Here is a 26,395-nt window from a genome sequence, read left to right as displayed (position 1 = left end):
ACATATAGCATCAATCACGAGGTTAACTATAACGTGGTTAAATGCAAATCCAAGAAGTTTGAGGCCAAGTGTGCAGTGCAAGACTGTATATGTTCATGGTAAATCATGGCTCGTGTACACCTGAGAAATAAGACTTGGGACTATGGGATGTTTGACGCATTTCATTATCAATGTGCTCATGCAATTGCAGCTTGTCAGAATCTCTATTTGGATCCCATGAGTTATGTCGATGAAGTGTACAAAATAGAATACATGTACAATGTGTGGAGACACGTATTCCTACTGGTCCCAGATGAACATAAGTGGCCATCTGTATCAGTTGCTTCATTTAAGTTGTTATCGAATAGAGAATTGCATTGCAAACCAAAAGGTTGACCTTGCTCGAGTGGAATACGTAATAGTATGGATATCCGGGAAAGAATGAACCAACAAAAGTTGTGTGGATGGTGTAGGAACCCAGGTCATACAATTCGATCATGTCCAAACCGAAATAGTTGATAATTGTTATAATGAAACTATGTTGCATTATTTCTATTGCCTTATTTAAAAGAATTTCTATTTTATTAAAAATATAAAAATAATTTACTACTAAAATATTAAAAACAACTTTTATTTTATTAAATAAAACAATATAAAAACATTTTTTACAAATATATTAAAAAAATCATTGTATGTGCCGGTCGAAATCAGTGCCACATGGGGGTGGTCGACGATTACATGCTGGAATCCTCCTTGGTTCACCTTCCGGCGGGGGTTGTGGTTGCTCCGGTTGTGGGTGTTGGGAGGATGACCCACCTTGATAGAATAAAGAATGTGAGGAGTTTGCATCACCCACGACGGAGGTGTTTGAATCCCATAAGGCAATGATGATTGGTAATGAGATGACCTCTCTGACAATGCCTCGTGCAATCCCTCCAGTGATGATGGCCTCTATATCGTCGGTTGAGTCGAAGTTATCGGGAAAGGAGATACACCGGGTCATGCAATCCAACTTGGCATAGGACTAAGAAAATGAAACATATAAGGGTTAGGATACATATACTGGTTTTTCCAAATTTTAATATATTCTGAGAAGAATATCGGCCAATTCGTATTCGTTTGCCATAAGTCGATTTTGTACTCTTTATCGAACACTTCAGGTGCCTCGGGAATCGATTGTCAAAATCCAAATTATCGCAACACTTTATCCGTTTGGTGCATCTCGACAGTAGTATAGTTGACCAATGGGACTTTAACATGCCAAATGTTCGGATTTTGAAAGAATTCATCTGGAATTACTACCCGAATTGTCGGATCCTCGTGTGGTGTCTACTGAAACTATTTGAATATGATAAAAATATTAGTTATATACGTAATACTAAATACTAAATATGAAACGACTATTTTATGTATATATATTATTTAATACTTACTTGCGCTTCTGATAGTTGGTCTAATAGAAGTCGTATATCTTCAAGAGCGGTAGGTATTCCAACATAACTCGTCGGATGGTTCCACCTAATTAAATAAATTTTTAGCATACAATTTTATTTTAAATCTATGTAATAATTGTAAAATCAAATAAAAATTTTACCTCGTTATGAGTGGGAATGTATATGGGTGGTTCACTCGAGGACGTAAAAATGGAAAGCAAAATCGAGCCCATGATTGTAGTAGTGATAGGCAACCTCTGATTTTGGCTTTATTTGGTGGCGTCGCCCCACACATCTTCCGGTACAATGTTTCCAACACGGTAGGCCCCCAACTAAATTCACCAACTGCTCTAAAATCAACGAGTTTCAACAGCCACCTCAGATGTACGAGGTTTCGTGGCAAGTCCGGCATCAAATTACCTCCAATCATCTCAAGGATGTATGCCCGAGCATATCGTATTCTTTCTACTTCAGTCGAATCATGCCCCTTGCTCAGGCTATTAGAAAGCAAATGATCCCGTGACTGAAGAGTCACGCCCATCGCAGGTGCCGCCTGACAACCCTCCTCCAGCCTACTGGTGCCGCCTAACAACCCTCTTCCAACTGTTAAAAATTAATTTTCCAAAGACCTATATTTAACTCTTATAAACATATTGATGTCGTCGTATAATGCTCCTTCACCAATAAAATATGATTTTTAACCCAATTATGGTCTAATCATGGCCTGATGATTATGGAAAATTTTTGGTGGTGTCGCCACCTTGTCATGCGCCACCCATGGCCACTGTTGCAAGTGGCCCATTTTGATAAATAATTCCATGGGGATACTATTTTAGTTAATAATTTTTTTTCTTTATTATTTGAGTAAAAATGCCTATTAATGTACAAATAAATTCATGGGACTGTTTGTTAAAGATTGTGTGATCTGAAACCCATCACTTGTTAAAGAAATAAATACAGCACCAAAATAAGGGGATTTGTAAAGGCAAAAGGTCGTAGCTCACCACAGATCCCCATTAAGCACAAAATTGGACTATGGTTACGACCAGGGGTGCTTCGCCCTTATGGTACGGACCATACCACACAAGTTGAGTTTGTATAGAACTATACTTATTCTATTTGACTGTGATTAGAACATGGTTTTTCAACCCTTAAATAGATGTAGTCGAAACTCCTCTTATATAATTTGTTTTTCAAAATTAGTGAATTCTCCTCCTCCGCCCGTGGTTTTTTCCCGAAAGAGTTTCCACGTAAATCCTGTGTTCTTTTTTTTTCCCCTTTTTCTTATTGCTTTGTGATCGTTCTATCACCATTATTGACGTCTATTATAACACTGCTAAATTAAATAAATAAGTGTTGATTGGTTTTATATATAAAGCATAGAGTCAACTTTTTTTTTTGTAAGAAAGCATTAGAAGAACTTTCTCTAGCAATGGAAACCCGTTTCTCTAAGAAATCCAGGTAAAAAAATCATGTATGTTTTCAAAATTTAGAATTTAATTATTATATTTTACTTTTAAGAATTTAGTCTTTTTATTTTTTATATTTTAAAATTTAGGTTCAACTATGAATCATGTTAAAATATTTTTTATTAATTTTTTTGTGTGATATTTTGAAATTAAAAAAAATACTTAATTTGTAGCTATGTAATTAAAAAATGACATTGTAATGATTTAGCAACAATAATAGTATTAATAATTAGAATTGAATTCTAAAATTTGAAAAGTAACGAAACTAAATTTTTGAAAATAAATATAAAATAATCAAAATTCAAAAAAATAAAGAGACTTATGATATATTTTAATAGTAAATTTGTTACCAAAATTTTGAATTCCATGAATGAACTAATAAAACGGTATAATATATAATAATAATAAAATCAATTACACAAGTTGAACCTCATTTTATTACTATTTTGGCCATTAGAATCATAAAGAGTGGGGATCTGGTCTCAAGTTTTACCTTTTAGATCCTTTAATTTAAACCAAGTGGTAAATTAATTCAATTACTTACGAAATTAACATATTTACAACTTGTTGAGCATTAAATAAGGAGAAGCATGTAAAATTGGCGATATGACGTTGGTTTTAATAGGACAGAAGGAAGACCGAAAGGGTACAAGGAAGAGAAGGAAGTTTGTGTGAGACGTGGACTTGTAATGAGGGGAAAGGCAAACAAAAACATGTGCAGTTTCCCATTCAAACCTTGCAAGGGACACTTGTTTGTATTTGTATCGTAATGGCTAATGTGGGTGAGAGCTGACCCATTCTCCATTGGACCCACTTCTTCCCCATCTTCCACTTTCCTTTATTTTACCATTTTATTCTTGGATTAATACGTAATTTCACTCATCAAATATATATATACTCTAAAGATCGATGTTAAAGAAATTTTCAAAATATTAAATAAATATCAATAGGATATAATTAATCAAATAAGTCTCGAAGTCAAACGATTTTTCTTACATATAATATTCACTATCAAAACCAATTATTACCGTGAATAGAATAATTAATTCCAACAAACCAAAATATGGTTATTTATATTTTTATCTCTATTATTATTTAAAATTTTAATTAAATTGGAGTTACTTTTAATCAGGTCACTAATTTAATTAGAAAAATTATAAAAATATTCATTTGTAACTGAAATAAATTATATTATTTGGAGTATTTTAATTTTTTTATTAAAAAACCCAATAAAAATATGTTAATGACGGGTTTGAATAGGAACTAATTACATTAGTAAAATCTTTAATTTATCACTCAACTAAAATTTTTTTACTTTAATGTTGTTATACATTTCAATTTTATTGTACACACTTTATTATTTACATTTCAATTATTTAATTTCAAACCATACATTTTATTATTTATTATATGTTACTTTCGTATAAACAATTATTTTTTAAATTTATGGTGTGCGCATGCATATTCGTAATTTCTACATGTATATACGTATGATAAGATTTCTAATATCTAATCTGCAGATCAAGTTTGTCCAAATGTACAAATAAACCAACTATGAATTTATATAGTACAAAATATAATTTACATATTTACCCTTTACAAATCTTAAAATTTTCTTGCACATTGTTTGCATTCTTTTGTGATAATAAAATTAATTAATGGTAGGTTGAGGGGTCAGTTTTAAGGAGAGGGGTCCCTTCCCTGCCTCGCATTTCTCTTTCACTTTATATAAATTCTCACTTTTGCATGTGAATCATCAAAATTTTTGGATCACTCTTTTTTTAAAACAAATGGCAGAAACAAACCTTTCTTCATCAGAATTTGAGAGCTGCAGCAGCCATAATCATAGCTCAAACTCCCCAGCTTCTTCTTCTTCTTCTACTTCCAATGGTGAATCCATGGAAGATAACAGCAAAGCCAAAAGATCATCAATCAGCAAACACCCGATCTACAGAGGGGTGAGAATGAGGAGTTGGGGCAAATGGGTGTCCGAAATCCGTGAGCCCCGCAAGAAATCCCGCATTTGGCTCGGCACTTTCGCTACCCCAGAAATGGCAGCGCGCGCTCATGATGTAGCAGCTTTAAGCATCAAAGGTGACTCCGCGATTCTCAATTTCCCTCACCTTGCAATTTTGCTTCCTCGACCAGTTTCATTAATGCCTCGCGACATTCAAGTCGCCGCCGCTAAAGCTGCATCCATGGTCAATTTCAATACTTTACCTTCATCATCATCATCTTTGTGTGAGCCCAATGCCTTGGAACAAGCTGATGAACTGAGCGAAATTGTTGAGTTACCCAATATAGAATGCAGCTTCCAGTCGTTATTTGACTCACAAGGCGAGTTTGTACCTGTTGACTCGGTTGATGGGTGGGTTTATCCTCCACAAGATTTCTATGGAGGGTTTTCTGATCAGATATGGAGTTGTGAGAATTTAATTCCTGCCAACTTTGAGCCTTCCGTGTGGGAATAATTTGGTGCTTTTTATTTTTAGTTTTTATCATATTTTTCTTCCTGTAATTTTATGGGGATTTAAGAATTTGTCTGCCTATTTTTGCTAACATGTGACTTGCCACTTGTGTGTAATGTAATTCGCACCATTTCACATAAGTCATAGTTTCTATTTTCATAGAGATGTGTATTGTTCCCTTGTGAATTGTAATAGCAAATGACTTGGGTTGTTAAAATTTTTAAACTTGAATAATTCCTTCACCTCTTTTCTTTCTTTTAATTTTCCCCAACAAAGTTATTCTATTTCCTTTAGATTTAAAAGATAAATAAGTTAATCAATATCTTGGAAAATAATGTGTTGCTAAGATCAATCAAGTTAAAAGACGTCCCTCTGTTTCTTTGATTGACTTTGTATTATAAATTATTCGAGTATAATTTAATTAAAAATAATTAAAAATTTCACTGGTAGTAAAGATATTTTCAAATTTATTAAACTACATCAAGATAATTTTTTAATAAATACATAGATTTTGATGAATCTTATTTTATAAATAAAATGTAAGCGTTGGAGAAAAAAAGAGCAGTGGGTTTGATGACAGACATGATCATGTGAAACAAGTGAAGATATGCATGTTGAAATGGGATATTTTTGTAATAAACAGTTTATGGTTGAGCAGGATTTCCATTGTCAAAAAAGCCACCACTTTTCTTTAAAGAAATATGGCTAATTTGAATTGGTTGTTGGAATTCATGTCAACTTTTTCTCTTAACGGTAAAGCATTATCGACCTTAGGGGAAGATGCTTAAGAATATTTGCCATGCTACTTGAGGCAATTGGAGATGTTCAAATTGCAAATCAATGTCAATCTTATCCATACCTACCTATTAATTAATTATAAATTACAATTCCTATTTGAATTTAAGACATTTCCAGAATTCTAAAAATAATTTTATCTCTTTGAATAACTAAGTCAATTTCCTTTATTAAAATTTTGATTCAATAACATAAAAACTTAAAACTTTAAAATCATTTTTATTTAATTCTAATATATAAATTTTAAATTTTATTTTATTGAAATAATTTATAAAATCTTTAAAATATAATGATTTTGTACTGAATGTTTTTATATTATTTATTTTTAATATAAATATTATTTTTTTATAATTAGTTTTAAATCTGTTAAATTTCAATAACTTAATTATTTTAAATCAATTATTTTTCCAAATAAAGTAATTTTGAATTTACACTAACATTTTAAAAAAATTTAAATTTTAAATTTTTTATCGAAACACACACTCAATGTTTCCACAATTTCTTCCTTATCAGCTTCGTCTTTACCGTTAATTTTAAAATAATTAGTATTACAGTATTTTAATTTTGTATCAATTTTTATCTATTAATATGATTTTTTTAAAGTAAACTTTGAAAATTTTAAAGAAAATTAACATATTTCTTTTATCCAAGTTTCTAATTTTAAAATACAAATGAAAAATGATCTAAGTTTTAACAAGTAAATGAAATATGATAATTGTAATACCCAATTTTAGCCCGAGTTCACATATGGAAACATAATTTTCGAGGATATACAATCTTAGATATGATATATGCAATCTTAGATATGATATATACACTCTTAGAAGATATGATTTTGTAATATTAGAGATTTAATTTGTAGATACCTTTAATCTTAGCCGTTGATGTAATTGATCTGTACCGTTGGATTTGGGGAGGCTCAGCTATAAATAGAGACCTCTCCCTTCATTCAAAAAAAAAGAAGAGAATCAATAAAAAAAGGGAGAACGATTGACAGTTTTTTTTTAAAGGTGGCTTACTGTTTTTTTTTCTTTTTCGATTATTTTTTTACTTATTTACGATTTTAAAAAAAGGAAAAGGTAATACCACTGCGAATTTTATTTATTTATTTTATTTATCCCTAATAAAGTGACGCGTTTCAAAGGATGGAGATAATTTCTCATTCGAGCCATATGAGTTATTCGCGCCTTTTAATTGGGCCCTTCATTTTTTAAAATTATGTTGATTTTCAATTTAATCCTTAATCTTTCATTTTAGGTTTTTAGTCTATTTTATTAATTTTGTTATTATTATTATATTATATACCTACATATATGTGCGCATATACATGTTAATATATATACATATATATTTTAAACGTTTTAATATATATACATATTATATACATACTTTATTATTATTTTATTTTCATAGTTTTTATACATATATATATACACATTTATATTTCATAATATTTATATGTTTGCCCATATTCTATGATTTTTATATGTTTATACATTTTTGTAATATATACACATATATTTATACTCCATTCAAAGCCTATTATAAATATTTTCCACGTTTTATATTATACTTATATATTTCATTTTTTTGTAAATGCATGAATATATTTTATATGTATATATTTATATTTTCCTTGTTTTCATAAATGCATTATGTATTTTATATATATATAAGTTTTATAACCCAAAATTTTATGAGTAAATTATCTTTATGTCTTTTATTCTTCATAATTTCAAATGTATATATATTTTGTACATTTTTCTCTTTATATTTTTTTGTTTATCTCCTCCATTTGCTTATTGATTTATGTTTTCATTTATATTCATTTGATATTTTACATGTCGTTGTTTATGTACATTAATTTCGTTTATTTCTATGCCATTGTTGTATTTATTATTACATTTTATATTTAATGTAGCATCACATCATTTTTTTCCGATTTTAAATTTTTCAAAATTGAGATAACACTTGTATTTAGGATTTTCAAGGAAATTGAGCCCTAACGTATTGGGTTCTGATTTTCTTCGTTAAATCCAACGATCGAGGGTTGCTCATTAATAAAAATATATAAAAAAATAAGAACTCATTATTGGGAATTCAACACGTTGTGTCCTAATGTATTGGATGGATGCATTGATTTCTCGAAATGAAGATTTTTTCTAAAAAATAATAAAGGAAATATTCCGAGTTTGGGATTTTGGAGGAATTGTGCCCTAACGTATTGGGCCACGATTTCTTAAATCTTGAATAAATGGATATTCTTTTAAGTTTTTATTGTACGAGTGTTTTGGCCTAATTCATTTTTGAGGAAATTATAATGTCGTGCCCTAACGCATTGGGTGTGGCATTTTTTTCTGAAATGATAAGGGTCTTAATACGTAACGTTTTTAAGTTTTTGCTAAGGATTATATTTTTCAAATTTTCGACATTAAGACACTAATTAATTAACTAGGTACCAATTTTGGGCGTTACGAGGGTGCTAATCCTTCCTCGTACGTAACCGACTCCCGGATTCGTTTTTCTAAAACTCATAGACCAAAGTCGTTTTTTTAGGTGATCCAATCACAGCTCAATAAAAGATTGGTGGCGACTCCCAATTTTCATTTTTTAAAGTCGACAACCTAAAATTTTTGTTTTTCAAAAAAATGGTTTCGATAGCTTGGCAACTCCACTGGGGACTTTTGAGAGTCGAGCCACAAAGTTGATTAATTTTTGTCTTATAGTCGAAAAAATGAAACTTGTTTTAAAAATCCTCTTGCATTCATTATTTTCATGCTTAATTGATCTAAGTACTTTAAATTGTTTTTTTTTTTGCATTGTACATTACACGTGTTGGATAATTTTACCCTTCTAAGTGGGAGTGAGAAACTATTCCTTCGTGAGGTTTTCACCTCCATATAGGATAGTGGATCGCTTTCGGAATACATCGGTACCTACGCCTTCGTGAGATTATCATCTCCGTATAGTCATAGGGAAAATGTGTTCCCCTGAACCGAACTTGATCTATATGAGCCTATAATGGGTGAAGATCGAGGAATCTGCTAGTTCGGGTACCCTTACTTTAGAACCGAACCGCATATAATGAGCCTTAGGGGCCTACCCTAGGTAGAATCACACCGAATGCCTAGAGGTCACCCGAAAACTTGGTAAATTTACGATCATTTTGTTGTATTTTGTCCATTTTTGTTACGATTATAATTACTTCAGTTTGTAATTACTTTATTGGTTTGAATTTTGATGTTTCTGCATATTGCATTACATAACCACTCGATTATATCCTTTTAAGTGGGAGTGAGAAGCTATTTCCTTCGTGAGGTCTTCACCTCCGTGCAGAATAATGGATTGCTTTCGGGATACATCCGTACCTATGTCTTCGTGAGATTTTCATCTCCGTGCAGCCATAGGAAAATGTATTCCCCTGAACTAAACTTGGTCCGTATGAGCCTATAATGGGTGAGGATCGAGGGATCTGCTAGTTCAGGTACCCTTACCTTAGAGCCAAACTATATATAGTGAACCTTAGTTGCCCACCTTAGGAATAATTACATCAAACCCTAGTGGTTTCCCGAGTACGTACTTTATTCATTTGCTTGCTCAAGGTTAAAGGTTGAGTGAGATCTATGAATTAATGGAATAAGTTATTGAAAATAATTGTGTTTCTGCATGATGATAAAGGTATCCATCATGATAATTTGAAAAGGTTAGGTATATATATAATTGCATCCATGTGAGATTTAAGGATCTTTCATTATGAGTCCATTTGGGTTATGAAATGATTGAATCAAAGTTCTTGGAATCTGTCATATCGAGATTATGTTTGAGATTTAAGGACTCATCCCAAAATCCTAAAAAAGTTTGAATATGGGTATTCTGAATATCTATGGTTTTGAATGAAATTGATGTGGAATTCTTCTGATTGATATATGTAGTATATCATAAGTGTGGATTTGTGTGATAATGAATTAAGGGATGGTTTGAATAAGAGTTTGTGGTAATCAATTCTAGGTGAGTAATCACCAAATGTGTTGTAATCGCCTGTGGACCATGTCTAGAAACAATTGATTAAAGCATAGCTTAAATATTAAAATCTAATACATATGAAACAGATTTTGAAGGTATATTCTGTAGAGTAGTACTTAAGTAACAAGGAAAATCAAGTAATGGGTTAAATAATCTTCAAAAGCCAAATAAGTTAGAATTGGTATTTTAAAAAGTATGATATTTGAGGTACATGTGTGGACTAAACTGTAGTGGTATTCACTGTAATAAATGGTTTAAAAGAATGGTTGGGCATAGTGGCTCATACAAGAACGCAAAGTATTCATTAAGGTATTTTTGTAGTAAAGCTCACTTAGTGCTTTGATGCTTAGAAGGTTTGTTGTTGTGTCTCAAGTATTGGGGAAGAGTTTACACCAGAGGGACGATGACAGGTGTGCTCTGAAGTTTTGGCGAATCAGGCTATTATGCATACAATAAATTTGTGGCGTAGTCTAGGAATATGCCTTTTAAGTTTGATTTTTAAAAAAACTTCTATCTTGTAATGATCTATATCAAATTTATTGTGACTAGTTACTATATAACACTTCCTTTGTTTTCATATGTTAAATTTTTCTGTGAAATTGTTATATAAAATAATTAGAGAAATGGAATTTTATAAATTGTTTTAATAAATGGTTAAGTGAAATGTGTGGTAACACTCGAAATCCAGACCCAACTAATTGGACCAGGTTAAGGGTGTTACATGTTATGTATCTATATTGTTTGTTATGGTATAAGTATTTCAATATGTACATAGGGACTTGGTTTTGAATAATATTTAAAAAATCGATTTGTAACTTGAATTCCCTTCAATTTTCTTATAGTAATTGTATTCCACCTTTCATCTCAAGTGCATGTATACTGTGTATTTTGAGTTTAAATGAGCTTAATAATTGATTTATAGTGTTTTGAAACTCATTGAGATGATCTGGTAATGTTTGTGAAAGTATGAAATTATGAATGGTTATAGTACCACCTAAGTGGCAGCTTGTGCTGCCTAGGCGGTAACTTAACGAAGTTAATATTAACTACATTATCGCTTGAGCAGTAGCCCGAGCTGCCTGGGCAGATCTCTAGTGAAAAAAAAAACTAATAACTCCAGTTACCGCCTAGGCGGGAACTTTAGCCACCTAAGCGGTAACTTGATGTTTTTACTTAATTTCTTAAAAGTACATTTAAGAATTTGAGTAACTTTTAACAAATTAAGTAACATTTTTATATTTTAAAAATTACTTATTTCTTTTATTTTAATTGTCACTATAGGATTTTTGGACTTTGTTATGAAAAGCAAAAAACTCATTTCAAATAGAATTTGAATATTTTCTATGATTTTATAAAAATGTTTTCAAGTTTCAAATTTCTTAATTAAACCAAAAGTATTTGTCATTTAGTACTCTAGTAGTATCTTCCATTCATACCATACGTTGATAAGGTGAGGGGTGTTACTTAGTCTTTCTACTTTTATTTTCTCAAAATTGATCCCTCTACTTTTCAAATTGCCCATTTTTAGTCCTTCTGTTAACTTTCTCTGATAATTCTGTTAAAAGATTAGGTACAATCCCAAATTTAGCTCCTCAACCTTTACAATTTTTTTCAATTTGACCCCTACTGTATTTTATTTTTTATTTAATTATTAAAAAAGTTCCAACAAATTAAAGATAAAAAAAACAAAACTTACTCATTTAGTGACATTACTACTAGAGATTTTAACTTGTAATTCTCATTTAGTGACATTAAGTACGGTGTATATTACGTCATAAACTTTAATTGTTAACAACTTAAGTCACTTACAATAACATTGTTAAATTATTTTAGCGAAATAACCAGATCCACAATCTTACTTTGCATGTTTTTAACATGTAAACAAATTAATACATAATTGGAATTTTAAATAATTTTTTTAGTTTATTTTTTAAAAGTTCAATTAGGTGACTAGATAGAGTTTCAATTTTTTTTCTTAGTGTCGACGGTAGTATTAGGATAAATATTACATTAATATTAGATATTAATGTTAGATTACTATTAGTTTAGGGTTTAATTTAAAATTAATAGGATACCATTTAGTGATTATTATACTTATATTAAAATAAAATAGCAAGGTAAATCACAAAAGATAATAAGAATGAACAAAAATCTTAAACTGAAAAAACAAATTTAGAAGTCAGATCTGAAGTAGGAGTTAGGTTTGGTTGAGAATTTAGATTTGGACGAGCTTGGAAGTAAATAAGAAAATTTTGATTTTAAAAAGAACTTTGAATCCGATTTATAAAAGTGAGGGAGACAAAATGTTATATGACATTCGAAATAGATACATATTCTTTTACTGAAAATCCCTTTTCACTTCTTTTTTCTTTTTCGATTTGCATGTCGTTATTTCATTAAGCACAAAAAAGATTTTAAGTAAAGTTCTTGCTTTTTTCTAAAATAAAATAATAATAATTAAAAAATTATTTTTACAAAAATTGGAGAATAACCTTTTAATGAAAATGATGTTACATCAAGTTTCAAGACCCTCGCACTAAAGAAGGTTGTGGGTATTGAGAAAATCGAAGGAAACCATGCAAAAAAAAGGGACATGAAGACTTTCTTTCCTTTCTTCTTTCAGGGTTTCGATTTTTTACAAAAATACAAAGCATTTTTTTTGTTAGTTTCGATTATTAGGGGAAGCCATGAACGTTGAGGAAATATGAACGAAGAAAATACGAAGGGTTGAAAGAGGGAGACTTTTTAGTAATGATTTCTAATATAGTAGTGATTAATATAAAGTTTTAGGTCTTTTTTCTATTGCTTTTAAATTTTTTAATAATTAAAACAAAATTAAAAAGTAGAGGTCAAATTAATAAAAGTTAACGGAAAAAGTTGTGATTCTACCTAACTTTTTAACAGAGTTAACGGAAAAAGTTAACAAAGGGACTGGAAAGGAGCAAATTGAAAAATAAAGGGACTAATTTTGAGCAATTAAAAGTAGGACTAAATCCGCATAAATTGATAAGTATAGGGACTATCCTTAAAATTTAACCTTCTTTTAATATAGTGCATTTTTAACAAAAAAATTATTAAATTTAATATAAATTGATCTGAGTTTGTATCATTATTTAAAAATTATGTTATAATAATATTTTATATAATTTATAATTAAATTTACATACAAATATTTTTATATATAATTAATATGATTTAAAATAATAATAATTTGTTCAAATTTTATTTAATATGGACAGAACAAATAACTCAAAGTTTAGAGAGATTTTATTACCATTCATATATTAAATAACACATTGTTTGAATTTTTGAAAATTTTTATTTTTCATACTTTTTAAGAACATATATTTATAATGAATTTTTTTAAATTATTAATTTTAAAATTTAAAGAGTTTTTAATTTTTCAAAAAAAAATTATATTTTTGTTGAAAACACACAAAAAAAAACTTTTAATTTTTAAACCATTTTTTTGCAATTATTTATGTAATTTTTAAGAGTAAACACCAAATTGACAAAAAGTTTGTAAATGATTTGGCCCTTTTTGCAATTTTTAAGAGCTAAAAAGATTATTTTACCTTTTTTTATAAGGGATAATATATAATTTGGCCCTTGAACTTGTCCATTTGTACCTTGTTGGTCCCTAAATTTTTTTGGACTTAGTTGGTCCCTGAACTTGTATTACGTCAACCAAATTGGTACTTTCACACTAACACTGCCAGCTTGTACTGACATGGCATTGTTAGCCAATCAAATGGTGTCTCATGGTAGCCTCTTAGAAAGTCATGTGGCAAATTGATTATACCAATCAACTCTGCGATATGAGATGCCTCAATGTCTTTTAATTGATCATGTTGCTTACTTGAAGAAGTAACCAAATTGATTATACCAGTCAAGTATGAAAAAAAATTGACAAATAAAAATAACCTCATTGGATACAGCTACTAGAGTCAATTGGATGACCGAGGTAGTGAACATTGTATGCAAATTGACACTTTTTAGAAAATAATGCTTGCAAACCGTTCCATTCGCCATGTATATTACTTGCACCCTCATATCCTTAACCACGAATATCATTCACATTAAGGTAATGAGGTAAAAAAAACTTTGTAGATTACCTTTTCCAAAGCTAACGATGTAATGTCCTTTACATGAACCAAATCAAAGAATTGTTCATGTATAAAACCTTGTTTATCAACAAACCATAATACAATTATCATTTGTTCTTTCTTTGACTTTTCACAAGCTTCATCCATTATAATGGAAAACTTTGAATCTCTAATCTCTTCTCGAATGAATCCCTAAATTTTACTCACCAAAATAGTAAGAATGTCCTTCTGAACAGTCAGATTGACATACTGTGCATTTTTAGGGGCATTTTCTAAGACAATTGCCCCCACATCTTTATTATAAGAAGCTAATAGTTTTATTAGTTCAAGAAAGTTACCTCGATTTCTTGAATCTTGTGCTTGATCGTGTCCCCTAAAGGCACAACATTGAAATACAAGCCACTTGACAACATCTATTGACACCTTGAGCAGTAGTTGTTTTCTTGCAACTTGTTCAAAATTTTGTTTCTCAATAATCCTCTCAATATTTTGCAAGGAATTCTGAAGATCGAGATAATTTTTCATTCCATTCTTATATAAAGAATTTGCATCCTTACCTACATGAGTAACAAAAGGACATTTAGATCTTTCATTGACTTTCTTCCATGACTGAAATCATTGGCTTGTAAAAGTATTTCCATAATGCCCAAATGTATTATTGAAGAGAAAATAAGGACGGAAATATGCGGCATTCTTACTTGGTGACAACTCGAGCCAATTTGGGAATAAATTGTACCAAGATGGGAGAAATCGGTGTCCATTCTTGTCAATATATTAAGGAAATGTTGGAGCCTCACTTGTAGGAATCCGTTGATATGGCCCAAACTTAATGTAAGCTTGACGGACTTAGTCCTATTGATTTGGAGGGTAATTCTAAATAGATTTTTGAAGTCCCGGATCACGCTCTAGAGAAGAAGCATCAAACTCCTTTGTTTCGACTCTCGACACCATATAAGGACATTTAGGAATTTGAGAATACCTAATATCTTGTTTAGGAGCTTGGAAATGAGAAGACCTGATATCTTATTCAGGAGCTTGGGAAGATCAGATATTTGATTTTTCTCCGTTAATAATAAAAAGTTAAGAAACTGATTGATTATTATTGCTTTTTAACACCCTTTTCTTGAAAAGGATTCGATCTTTTTATTGACCATAATATAATCGTAAAACTTGAAGATTGTAATAATATATTAAATAAAAACATATTAGGAAAAAGAAAAAATAAGTCAAATAAATAAAGAAATAATTTATGCAAAAATATTTACCGAGAAGTCTTTTACATAAAGAGCCAAGAGGAAGATAATTTATATTTTTTTACTCTATGCTTTCAGTCTCAGCATCAAACTCCTTTCTTTTTCTCTTGGCAATGTCAACACCTTACCAGAAGAAGATAATTCCTAAGCAAGATATACAAATCAAAATACAAGAAAGCCACTAACCTATTATGTGTGGGTATGGGCCAAATCAATAATTTTGGAATTTGACTTTAAAATACATATTGGACCTTTAAGTTTAGTATTTCAAGACCCATCATACATTAATATTCGATTATTATTAAAGTTATATAATTAAAAATTGAAAAGTACTTTGTTAATATAAAGTATAACCTTATGAATTAAGAAGGCGAATTATATGAAATACAATTTGGCCAATGGGGCGAATGTTATACAATGTGGACACCAAATCCAAAATACATAATAGTTTATATATAAAGTTAAAAAATCTAAAAATTCCAAGGGGAGAGACCGCCCTGATAGTAAGGTTCATTATACTCTCATAAAGAGAATTTAGATTCAAACTTTGAAATGACATTGTTGGGACAAATAGCATAGATACCTGACAAATAGCATAGATACCTTAGTTTCACTATACATATAGTCGTAAACAAAAATATTAGGGTAAATTACAATAATAGACACTCAACTATGCACTTAGTTCTATTTTGGTCACCCAAGTATTAATTTTTTTATTTAGTCACTCAATCTTTTGAAATGAAATATTTTGTCACTTTCTCGTTAGTTGCTATTAGCTATGGGACAAAAAGCTTATGTTGACCTTTTTATTGGCCTAATAACAAATTTTGCCTTCTAATGATTACACATTCTATCAAGTTGATCCTAAATCTAAAAGTTCAACAACTTCTATCAGTAAACAATTGGTCCTTCTCTCACTCTTGGCAAGACACTTATCAACCCTCTCGTCAACCACCATACACGACGCATCACCATATTCAACTCACCTTTATTAGCCTCTAGCACCATTGACACTCTTCTCTATTTACTCTTTGACTTCCTCTACTTCTTTCTCTCTTCTTTTCTTTCTTTTTTTTTTCAAAACCTTTGGTTGTTGTCCAATGTTGTACCACAACCACCAATCCTTGCTACTTCTCCAATAGTTGCACTGCTATTTAAGTTGTCTTTTTTATCCACTATTGTTTCGGCCTCCTTTTGCTCATTTGGTCAACAATTAACTTTTTTCTATTGAGATCACTAAGAGTTGAACGCGAACCACTTGAACCAAACTAAGCCAAGCCAAGCCAATATGAGTTCTTTTTTTTTCGATTCACTTTTTTTCTTAAATCTTTTGATTCGTTTCTTCTTTTGCATATGGTGCTAAATTTTCCTCTCTAAAGTAAAGATATTAATAGTTGCTGGTTTATTGGTTGTTTTTATGACTATCAAGTATTAAGGGTGTTGTGTATGTTAGGATTTTAAAGTATTTTGGGGTTGCTTTTGGGTCAGGGTTAAAAGAGAGGTGATTGAGACTTGGTGTATGGTGGGTCTCGAGTAGGTGGTTGGTGGGAGTGGTGCATAAGAGTTGAGGGGAAAATGGTTATGGTGATAGCATCGTGCAAAGGGGTAAGATGGTGAGTTTGCGAGGTTTGTGATTGTTTAACTAGTTTTGGGCTGAAGGAAAAATGGTTTGATGATGGAAGCTTTAGTATTTGTTGGGTTTGAGAGAAGAGGAAATTAATATGGTGAGGGTGAGTTGAAGATGGTGATGTATCACGTATGGTGGTTGACAAGAGGGTTAGAGGGTGTATATTGTTGAGAGTGAGAAAGAATCCAATTGTTTCTTGATAGAATTTGTTGTAGTTTTTCATTTAGGATCAAATTGATAAAATGTGTAAACATTAGAAGGGCTAAATTTGTTATTAGACTAATAAAAAAAAAGCTCACATTAGCTTTCCAGCCCTCAACTAACAACAACTAAAAGGAGAGTAACTAAAATATTTAATTTCAAAAAGTTGAGTGACTAAATCGAAAAATTAATAGTTGGGTGACCAAAATAAAATGAAGTGCATAGTTAGGTGATTATTCTTGTACTTTACCCAAAAGATTAATGCAGGTTTGTTAAAGATGTTAACCGGCGTCGTTTAACACTAAGGTTGAATATTCTTGTTGGTCGGAGACGCAGTTTTTTATCCGAGAGAGGTTATGAAGAGAAGGAAGAAAAGAGTAAAATGCTTTGTCTTAGGCTTCGTATTCGACTAAATCGAATGTTCAATAACCTTAACTACAATGTCTCAGTTTCGTTTCACTACGTAAGTCTATCTCTTTCGATCTCTTAACATAGTGAAATTCTTTTCTGTTCATTTTCACTCATAATTCTCTTCACTTTTTTTTTCTTCATTATTTTTTCATGGCTTATCATTTCTCTTTTGGTTCTTCATTGTACCCAAAGCTTCCATCTTTAAAACCCAAACTTCAAAACCCATTTTTCTTCAGCTCTTACCCTTCAATTTCTTGTCAAATTTATAGCTCTAAGAGCAATAGTTCCGATGATGATGATAAAGCCAAGAAAACCCATTTCAATTTTGTTGCTTTACCCATTACTCTTACTATAATCTCTACTTCATTTCCACAACAAAGTTCTCTTGCTGCAGTTAAAGTATCTGATAGGAAAAAAACTCAGAAAAAAACCCAAGAAGCTTTGACCCCTGAGCAGATAAAACAATGGTCGAAAAATCTCCCTATTGTAACCAACCGGATTCCATATACTGAAATTCTCAGTTTGAAACATGAGGGAAAGCTTAAACATTTAATTAAGCCGCCTAGTGCTAGTTTGAAGCAAAGGGCAGAGCCAGTTTTAGTAGTTTTAGAAGATTCTAGGGTGTTAAGAACTGTTTTGCCTTCAATAGATAGTGATAGGAAGTTTTGGGATTCATGGGATGAGTTAAAGATTGAATCTTTCTGTGTTAATGCATATACACCTCCAATTAAGAGGCCTGAGGTGCCTTCTCCTTATTTGGGATTTTTATGGAGGGTGCCTGCATTTATGTTGTCGTGGTTTAAGCCGAAGAAGGAGTCCAAAAGGGCGCTGGAAATTAGGAGACAAAGAGAGGAGTTTAAGAGGCAAAAAAAGGAGGAGTTGGCGAGAATGAGGGAAGAGAGAGAGATGATTGAAAAGATGATGAAGGCGCAGAAGAAGGAGGATGAGAGGAGAAAGAAGCGAGAGATTAGGAAGAGGAAGTATGAGGAGTCATTGCGTGATGCTAGAAGGAATTATCAAAGTATGGCAAATATGTGGGCCAGTTTAGCTCAGGATTCAAATGTTGCAACTGCGCTTGGATTGGTGTTCTTTGTGATATTTTATAGGACAGTGGTGCTTAGTTACAGAAAGCAGAAGAAGGATTACGAGGATAGGTTGAAGATTGAGAAGGCAGAGGCAGAAGAGAGAAAAAAGATGAGGGAGTTGGAGAGGGAAATGGAAGGAATTGAGGGGGAGGATGATGAGGCTGAGCAAGGGGGAGGTGAGCAGAATCCTTATTTGAAAATGGCTATGCAATTCATGAAGTCAGGAGCACGTGTGCGGAGGGCACAAAATAAGAGACTGCCACAGTATTTGGAGAGAGGAGTGGATGTCAAGTTCTCAGACGTTGCAGGTCTTGGCAAAATCCGGCTTGAGCTTGAGGAAATAGTTAAGTTTTTCACACATGGGGAGATGTACCGAAGAAGAGGAGTAAGAATACCAGGTCAAAAATTCTAAACCTGAATAAATTTATTTTAAAATTCGATATTCTGCAATGAAGTTATACTCGAAACCTACATGCAAGCAAGTTGTTATGTCTTGTTTACCTTAGTCTTTGGCATGACAACTGACAAGTTAACAACCTGGATACAAGAGCTTATAATTGGATGAATCAGCTTTTTCCTTTTTCTTTTTTACTTTGAGATCACTACCCAAACTCTAAATTTGTAAGAACGTAACACTTAAAGTGGCTAAACGAAAATTGCAGTAAATCCATGGATCATGTGTAGTAAACTTAACTCTAAATAAATATGATAACGCAAAGTTCAAAGAATTATAGCATTTTATCATATGATATAATGATATGTTTATTCAGTTCTATAAGGCAACTATTAAGTGGTTATTGATCCGGATTGCTGAATATCTGATGAGCCTTTCTGTTTCATTATACTTACGACATTCGTGTTTGCAAGAGGTATTTGTGCCTTTCTTTTTTCCTTTTTCAGTCACTGAGCGGAACTCTCATCCTTGATCCCTTTATGACACTGATAGATAGTTGTTTTCCACAAATTTTGGCTGGTCTTCTCATTTTAAACTGAAGTTGGTCAACATTCAAAAGTGATGTGACATTTTCCTGATTTATGTTTCTTATCTGATCTTAGATGATAAATTTGGTCTATTTGTTATCTTGATATACATACATATGTATTCTCAAAAGGGAAATCCAGAAACTACTTATAACTGTTTTTTTTTTTTCGGTAACACATCATTGTAAGCTGATCCTCCGTTTTAAGATAATACAGATCCATAAAATATTTCTATTGCCTTCCTATTTCTGGTTTCATTGAACTTTTTCCTCATCTGGTTTGAACACTTTTTGTGGCTGCATGTGCCTAGTAAAACATGATAGAAACATCAAATTTATTTCTATTGCTTGTCTTGCTTTATTTTACTAGTCATATCATTTTTAGTGCTTTGCAGAGGCTTATTTCAGCTTGTATGGATTTCTTAATCAGGTGGAATACTTCTTTGTGGCCCTCCTGGGGTTGGGAAAACTTTACTAGCAAAAGCTGTGGCTGGTGAAGCAGGTGTAAACTTCTTCTCCATATCTGCTTCTCAGTTTGTGGAAATATATGTTGGGGTTGGTGCATCCCGTGTCCGAGCACTTTATCAGGAAGCAAAGGAAAATGTAAGTGTTGTCTTTATTTTAGTTGCTTTATGTTCTCTTTTCTCTCTGCATGTATAACTTGAGTTCTATTTATATGGGTTACATCTATATGTCCAATTTTACATTATTTTCTGATAGTGGATCTATTAAAGTACCAGCTTTAATTTGCTTTTCAATAGGCTGCTTCCAAACTACTTTGTTGACCTTCAGTACAACATTCCATCACTTTATTTAATTTTGGTAGGCCCCTTCAGTTGTATTTATTGATGAGTTGGATGCTGTTGGAAGAGAGCGTGGTTTAATCAAAGGTTCTGGTGGACAAGAACGTGATGCAACCTTAAATCAGGTTCGTTGGGACCTATTTTGCCTATGTATTTAACTTTTTTTTAAATGTAAAATTGTTTCTTTTCCTATTTTAATGTGTTATGATTGTGGTGCTACAGCTTCTGGTATGCTTGGATGGTTTTGAAGGAAGAGGAAATGTTATCACTATTGCTTCCACAAACAGACCAGACATTCTAGATCCTGCACTTGTGAGACCTGGACGGTTTGACCGAAAAATCTTTATCCCCAAACCTGGACTCATAGGTCGCATGGAAATTCTTCAGGTAAAATTAATAATTTTCCTTCTCATTGTGAAAAAAATCATTAAAAGTTTGAAATTTGTCGCTAGCTTTGATTTCTATACTATTCATGTCCTCTCTATAGGTTCATGCTCGTAAGAAGCCAATGGCTGAGGATGTGGACTATATGGCTGTTGCAAGTATGACTGATGGAATGGTTGGTGCTGAGCTGGCAAACATAGTTGAGGTTGCTGCTATTAATATGATCCGTGATGGAAGGACTGAGGTACTAGCAACTTGTAGTTGTAAACTATCCTTGTCATGAACGGCAATGTGTTAATTTACTGGAAATCATGAAGGGGCTATAACTGATGAGAAATAGTTGCTAGGAACAGAGCAGTTGGAGACTTGGAGATTTTAAAAAGAAATAAATTTAGAGGAATTAACATATATGAGATGAATGAAATTGGAATATTACTTGGATAATCTGAAAATCTATAGGATTGTGTTTGACAGTGTTATTTAGTTGGTATAAATGCCCTTAACTTAATGACTTTTGCGGTCATCTGACTTTCTGCTGTTGCATTGCTGCAGATTACAACTGATGATTTGCTCCAAGCAGCACAAATAGAAGAAAGGGGTATGCTAGATAGGAAGGAGAGAAGTCCAGAGACATGGAAACAAGTGGCTATAAATGAAGCGGCAATGGCTGTTGTAGCTGTGAACTTTCCTGATCTCAGAAATATCGAATTTGTATGATCTTTACTTGCTTTTTGCCATTTCTTGCATAAATTTTAAGTCAATATGCACAGATGTAATATGTTTTGCACCGCTTTAGTGCATTATTTTGATATTGACATACAGTTTACATCAGATCTGGTTTCTTATGTAATTGTGCTAATAACTGAGTCAAGTATGTATTTGATTACTTCTATATTATCTGATTTTTGAGTCATTAATATTGATCGGAAAACTACAATCATCCGTAAGCGATATCATTGCCTGACTTGAAATCTGTGATGATTTGGCAACTAGTGAGAAATTCTTTGAAAACCTTAGAGTTGGTCTCAGAATTGTGGTTTACCGTTATGGGTGATGACTCTTATTCTCATAATCTTATCCAGCCATAAAAGAGTCTCTACGAGTGAGTTGGCACCTAACTGCTAATTAGATCCTGTTAAGCATCTCAAGATTATTAGTGTAGGTTGTCTTTAATAGTTTTTTAGTATGCATGTATAATCATTGCATTACCCTGGAAAACAAGCCGGGAACTCTTCAATGTTGGTTCATTTCCTTGGGTTTCCTATAAATTATAGAGAATTGATGTAGAACTGAACCTTTTAGGTCTCAAAGTTGTTCAGATTATCAAGTTTCCCTGATTTGATTACCATCTTAACATATGATTGAATTTATGCAATGTCTGGATGTATATTATTCATTTATTATTGCTTTTTGAGCAGGTAACAATTGCTCCTAGAGCAGGTAGGGAATTAGGTTATGTTCGGATGAAAATGGATCATATCAAATTTACGAAAGGAATGCTAAGGTATGCAACAGTTTTTCGTGCTTATAAGCATCAATGTAAGGACTATCAACCACCAAGTGCCGAGAATATTGGACTAATTGTCAGACTATACTTTCAGATGCATGTTGTGTTTTCCTACTACAATACTTTCCTGTGAATATTACACCAGAAACTCCATTGTTTCTTTTTTTTTTCCCAACAGTTCACTTGTATTTCTCATTGTCATGCAGTCGACAATCCCTTCTTGATCACATAACTGTGCAATTAGCACCCCGTGCAGCAGATGAACTTTGGTTTGGTGAGGGTCAGGTGAGAAGTCTATGTTTTTCATTCATGTACCCTAATATCAATTGACATGCCTGGAAAAGATGGTATGGTGTGAAGATAGTCATTATAAGATGGAAGTTGAGTTCCACATTTTTATTCTCTTTAATGGTGCTTTCTTACCAAGTGAACAGAAGCTTTAGAACTATCAATTCTAACAATGTGCAGATTACTGCTTAAAATGGCAAGTCTAATTGATTAGCCTTCTTCAAGTTTTGGGTTTTATAATATGCTCTTAATAAAGGTCATTATGGGGTCGAAGAGGGGGAGGTCTTCAAAGTTCATGGTTTTTCTGAAGTAAGCTAATTATCATGGGTTGATGGAGTTGTTTTTTTGTTTTTCTCTGACGTGGTTTAGGTTGGATTTTTGGTGTACTTGTAAACATTGATGGTTTTTCTTGATTTGTTTGACAATAAATCAAGATTGTCATTAAATACTTTATTTTTGTGTATGTGGCGTTGCATATGTTGACTTTGTCATTAATGCTTATGGAGTGCATAATGTGTTGACTCTTATTGCTATTATCATTTCAAGGTTATGAAACCATAAAGCTTGTTGCTGTTGAGAAAATTCAATTCTTTTTTTAACCTATGTTGCTTGGACTCAAGGGTGGGTGTCAAATATTGGGTATGTGTCTGACATGGGTATGTTCAGTCTTTTTTCACAAAGTTTTTCCATATATTTAGAGGATCATAGCCCATATGCTTACCCAATGTGTCAAACACGGGTACTTAGTGAATAATCAATGTAGCATAACTTTTAAGTGTGATAGGGATGCATGTAATAATCTAGTGCTTGATTGCAGAACATATGAGTTTGAGGGTTGGTTTGCCAAATTATTAATTATTACTTTTTTTTTCTTCCTGTAGATTGTTGGTTCTAGTTAGTAGGAGCTAGATTATTGAAATTTTATAAAAATATTTTATGCCATTTTCAGTATATTAACTCAATCCACTTGTAATATCCTTAAATATTTTCAGTTGAGTACAATATGGTCTGAAACAGCAGACAATGCTAGGTCAGCAGCAAGGATGTTTGTTCTTGGTGGCCTCTCTGAGAAACATCATGGATTGTCCAACTTCTGGGTTGCAGATCGAATTAATGTAAGGATACATCATTATTGCATTTGTTCCTTTCTTGAAAAGGTTATTTTGGCACCTTTTTAGCATACGGTTAAGTATACATTCTCATTGCTTTCTACTTGTTCCTTCAAGAAGAACAGCCTTTGTTTGGTCTAAGTTGAAGCAGTACAGTGGAGTCTTCGTTGAATTCCTCATTTTACTCCAGAAACTTCATCTAATGCATTTTTCTATTGCAAAATGAATTTTGAGAAGCATTAGGTTATTACAAGTGGAACTGCTTTAAGCTTCTTTTTGCTTTGTTATCTAATGTAGACTAAATTGTTGAATATCAGGAGATAGATTCGGAGGCATTGCAGATAGTAAACATATGCTACGAGCGAGCCAAAGAGGTATTCCGTTGCTTGTAAAAGTAGCACTTTATGTGTTTAATATTCTTATTATATGACCTGTATGTTTGTTTTGGAATTCAGATCTTACAGCAGAACCGAAAGCTGATGGATGCAGTGGTTGATGAACTGGTTGAGAAAAAGAGTTTAACAAAACAAGAATTCTTTGGACTTGTGGAATTGCATGGGTCACTTCAGCCAATGCCACCCAGTATAGTTGACATTAGGGTTGCCAAGCGAACTCAGTTCCAAGAAATGATGATGAACCCCAATGTGAAGGTTACAGGGAGTAGTTCTTCATAAACCACCACCTATCTACTTCCTATTCACATGTATAACTTTGCATCAATCACTTCCAGGTCATACCATCAGGCATTGCTTGGTATAAGATTTTGATTTCTTTTTCTTGTACTTAGAAATTTCACTTATTTTATCTTTTTAAATTAATTTACAACTTTTTACATGTTTGCTTTCAGGTTTGATTATTTGTGCTTGAAGTTTTTCATTACTAATTAACTAATAATATATACAGATTAAAGAGAAAAATCAAAGTGTTCAATGAGTTAATAGGAAATGTAAAATACTGAGGGTCTATTTGGACACTATTGACTAATGGGATGAAAGTGCAATTATTAGATTAATGAATTTTAATTCTATTGGCATATTATTTTTAATGTCGTATAAATATATAATTTAATTTTTTATAAAATATTAATTATTATAAAAAATTAAAAATGAGAATTTTTTTTAAAGAAGTAATAAAACTTAAAATCTAATATTTTGTGTTGTATGTTAGTTCAAGAAAGTATTTGACAAAACAATTATTAATGAAATTAACAAGAACAATACATATTATAATGCAATTTTATCTAATTAATGTGGCATTTTTTATATTTATTGGGTTATTTACACTTTAATATTAAATATATTGTTATTATTGGTTATTCTTTGACTAAATTTAATTAATATTAAATATTATGTAATTTAGTAAAATTAATATAAATAATTTTTAATAAATACTATTTGATTTAGTTAAATATTTAGTAGTTCAAAATGCATGGAAATTGTATCTCATCAATAAAAATTTCAAATTATTTAAATGATTTTGGTAAACAAACTATAAATATGTTTTTCCAAAAATTAAAATACTATTATTCTATAAAAATAATTTAAATCGATGAGTGAATTTGGAAAGCCATATGGTATTTGGATTTTAGTTTAAATATTTGTAATTATCCATGAATTATCTCAATTCTCACACTCTCTCTAAGAATTGAAGACTAATTGAAAACATTTTAATTATACTTTTTAATTCTAAAAGAAGGGTGAAAATGGGGGGTAATTATGCAAGTACATACATATAGTTACACTCTAATCCAATTATCATATGCAATTTCAAAATAGTTGTACATAGGAGTGTAAATGAGACACTGGTGCTCGTAAACTAATAGAATTCGGCTAAAAAAAATTCGAATTCCATTCGATAATTATTGAGTTAAGCTCGAGCTATCAATGGAGCCAAATTTGGGCCTCATAATGCTTGACTCAAATGGCTCATGAGACTTATCAATTTTTTCATACTTTTATATTATTAAATTACATAAGCTTAATTATTGAGATGAGCTCGAGTACAAAAGTTGATAAAACGAGCTTAATCAAGCTCAAACTCAAGTAGCTCAATTGTATCTCGAACCAAGCTCGAGCTTAAAAACAAATGTTTCATCGAGTTCAAGCTGAGTATCAAGCTCCGGATTTCGAGTCAAGCTAAAGCTTGGCAATATTCAAGCTCGACTCGGTTCGGTTACACCCCAACTCATACATGATTTAAGTTTAAGAAGTTTTTTTATATAATAATGATATTTTATTTTTGACATATTTAGTTATTTTACTAATTTCTTTTAAATTATCTAAAAGTTTTATTGATGATAGATAATTTTTTATGCATTTTGACATATTAAATATTTAACTTACATAGTATTTATTTTAATTAATTATACTTCACAAGGAGATTTATTATAAAGAGTATATGTTTAATAAAAGAAAAAGAATGACCCAACAAATATATAATACTAAAATAATTAGATAAATTTGCACAAAAATGTT

The 26,395-nt window shown here is 31.5% G+C and overlaps 2 protein-coding genes across 2 annotated transcripts; both read left to right on the top strand.

Annotated features, from left to right (window-relative positions):
- Window positions 1-4,564: 4,564 nt before the first annotated feature.
- On the top strand, window positions 4,565-5,422 carry LOC107950922 (dehydration-responsive element-binding protein 3). Its single transcript, XM_016885829.2, has one exon. The coding sequence runs from the start codon at window positions 4,672-4,674 to the stop codon at window positions 5,350-5,352; it is 681 nt and encodes a 226-aa protein (XP_016741318.1). The 5' UTR covers window positions 4,565-4,671; the 3' UTR covers window positions 5,353-5,422.
- Window positions 5,423-17,654: 12,232 nt separating this feature from the next.
- Window positions 17,655-24,755, top strand: LOC107950617 (probable inactive ATP-dependent zinc metalloprotease FTSHI 2, chloroplastic). Its single transcript, XM_016885497.2, has 11 exons — window positions 17,655-19,248; window positions 20,261-20,433; window positions 20,657-20,758; window positions 20,856-21,020; window positions 21,121-21,261; window positions 21,570-21,728; window positions 22,436-22,521; window positions 22,731-22,809; window positions 23,805-23,927; window positions 24,239-24,295; window positions 24,377-24,755. The coding sequence occupies exons 1-11, from the start codon at window positions 17,916-17,918 to the stop codon at window positions 24,593-24,595; spliced, it is 2,637 nt and encodes an 878-aa protein (XP_016740986.2). The 5' UTR covers window positions 17,655-17,915; the 3' UTR covers window positions 24,596-24,755.
- Window positions 24,756-26,395: the final 1,640 nt, after the last annotated feature.

This window comes from Gossypium hirsutum, chromosome D03, assembly GCF_007990345.1.
Source record: "Gossypium hirsutum isolate 1008001.06 chromosome D03, Gossypium_hirsutum_v2.1, whole genome shotgun sequence".
Taxonomy (NCBI): Eukaryota; Viridiplantae; Streptophyta; class Magnoliopsida; order Malvales; family Malvaceae; genus Gossypium; species Gossypium hirsutum.
The sequence above is the reverse complement of the archived record's forward strand: the minus strand, read 5'-3'. Positions and strand labels throughout refer to the sequence as shown.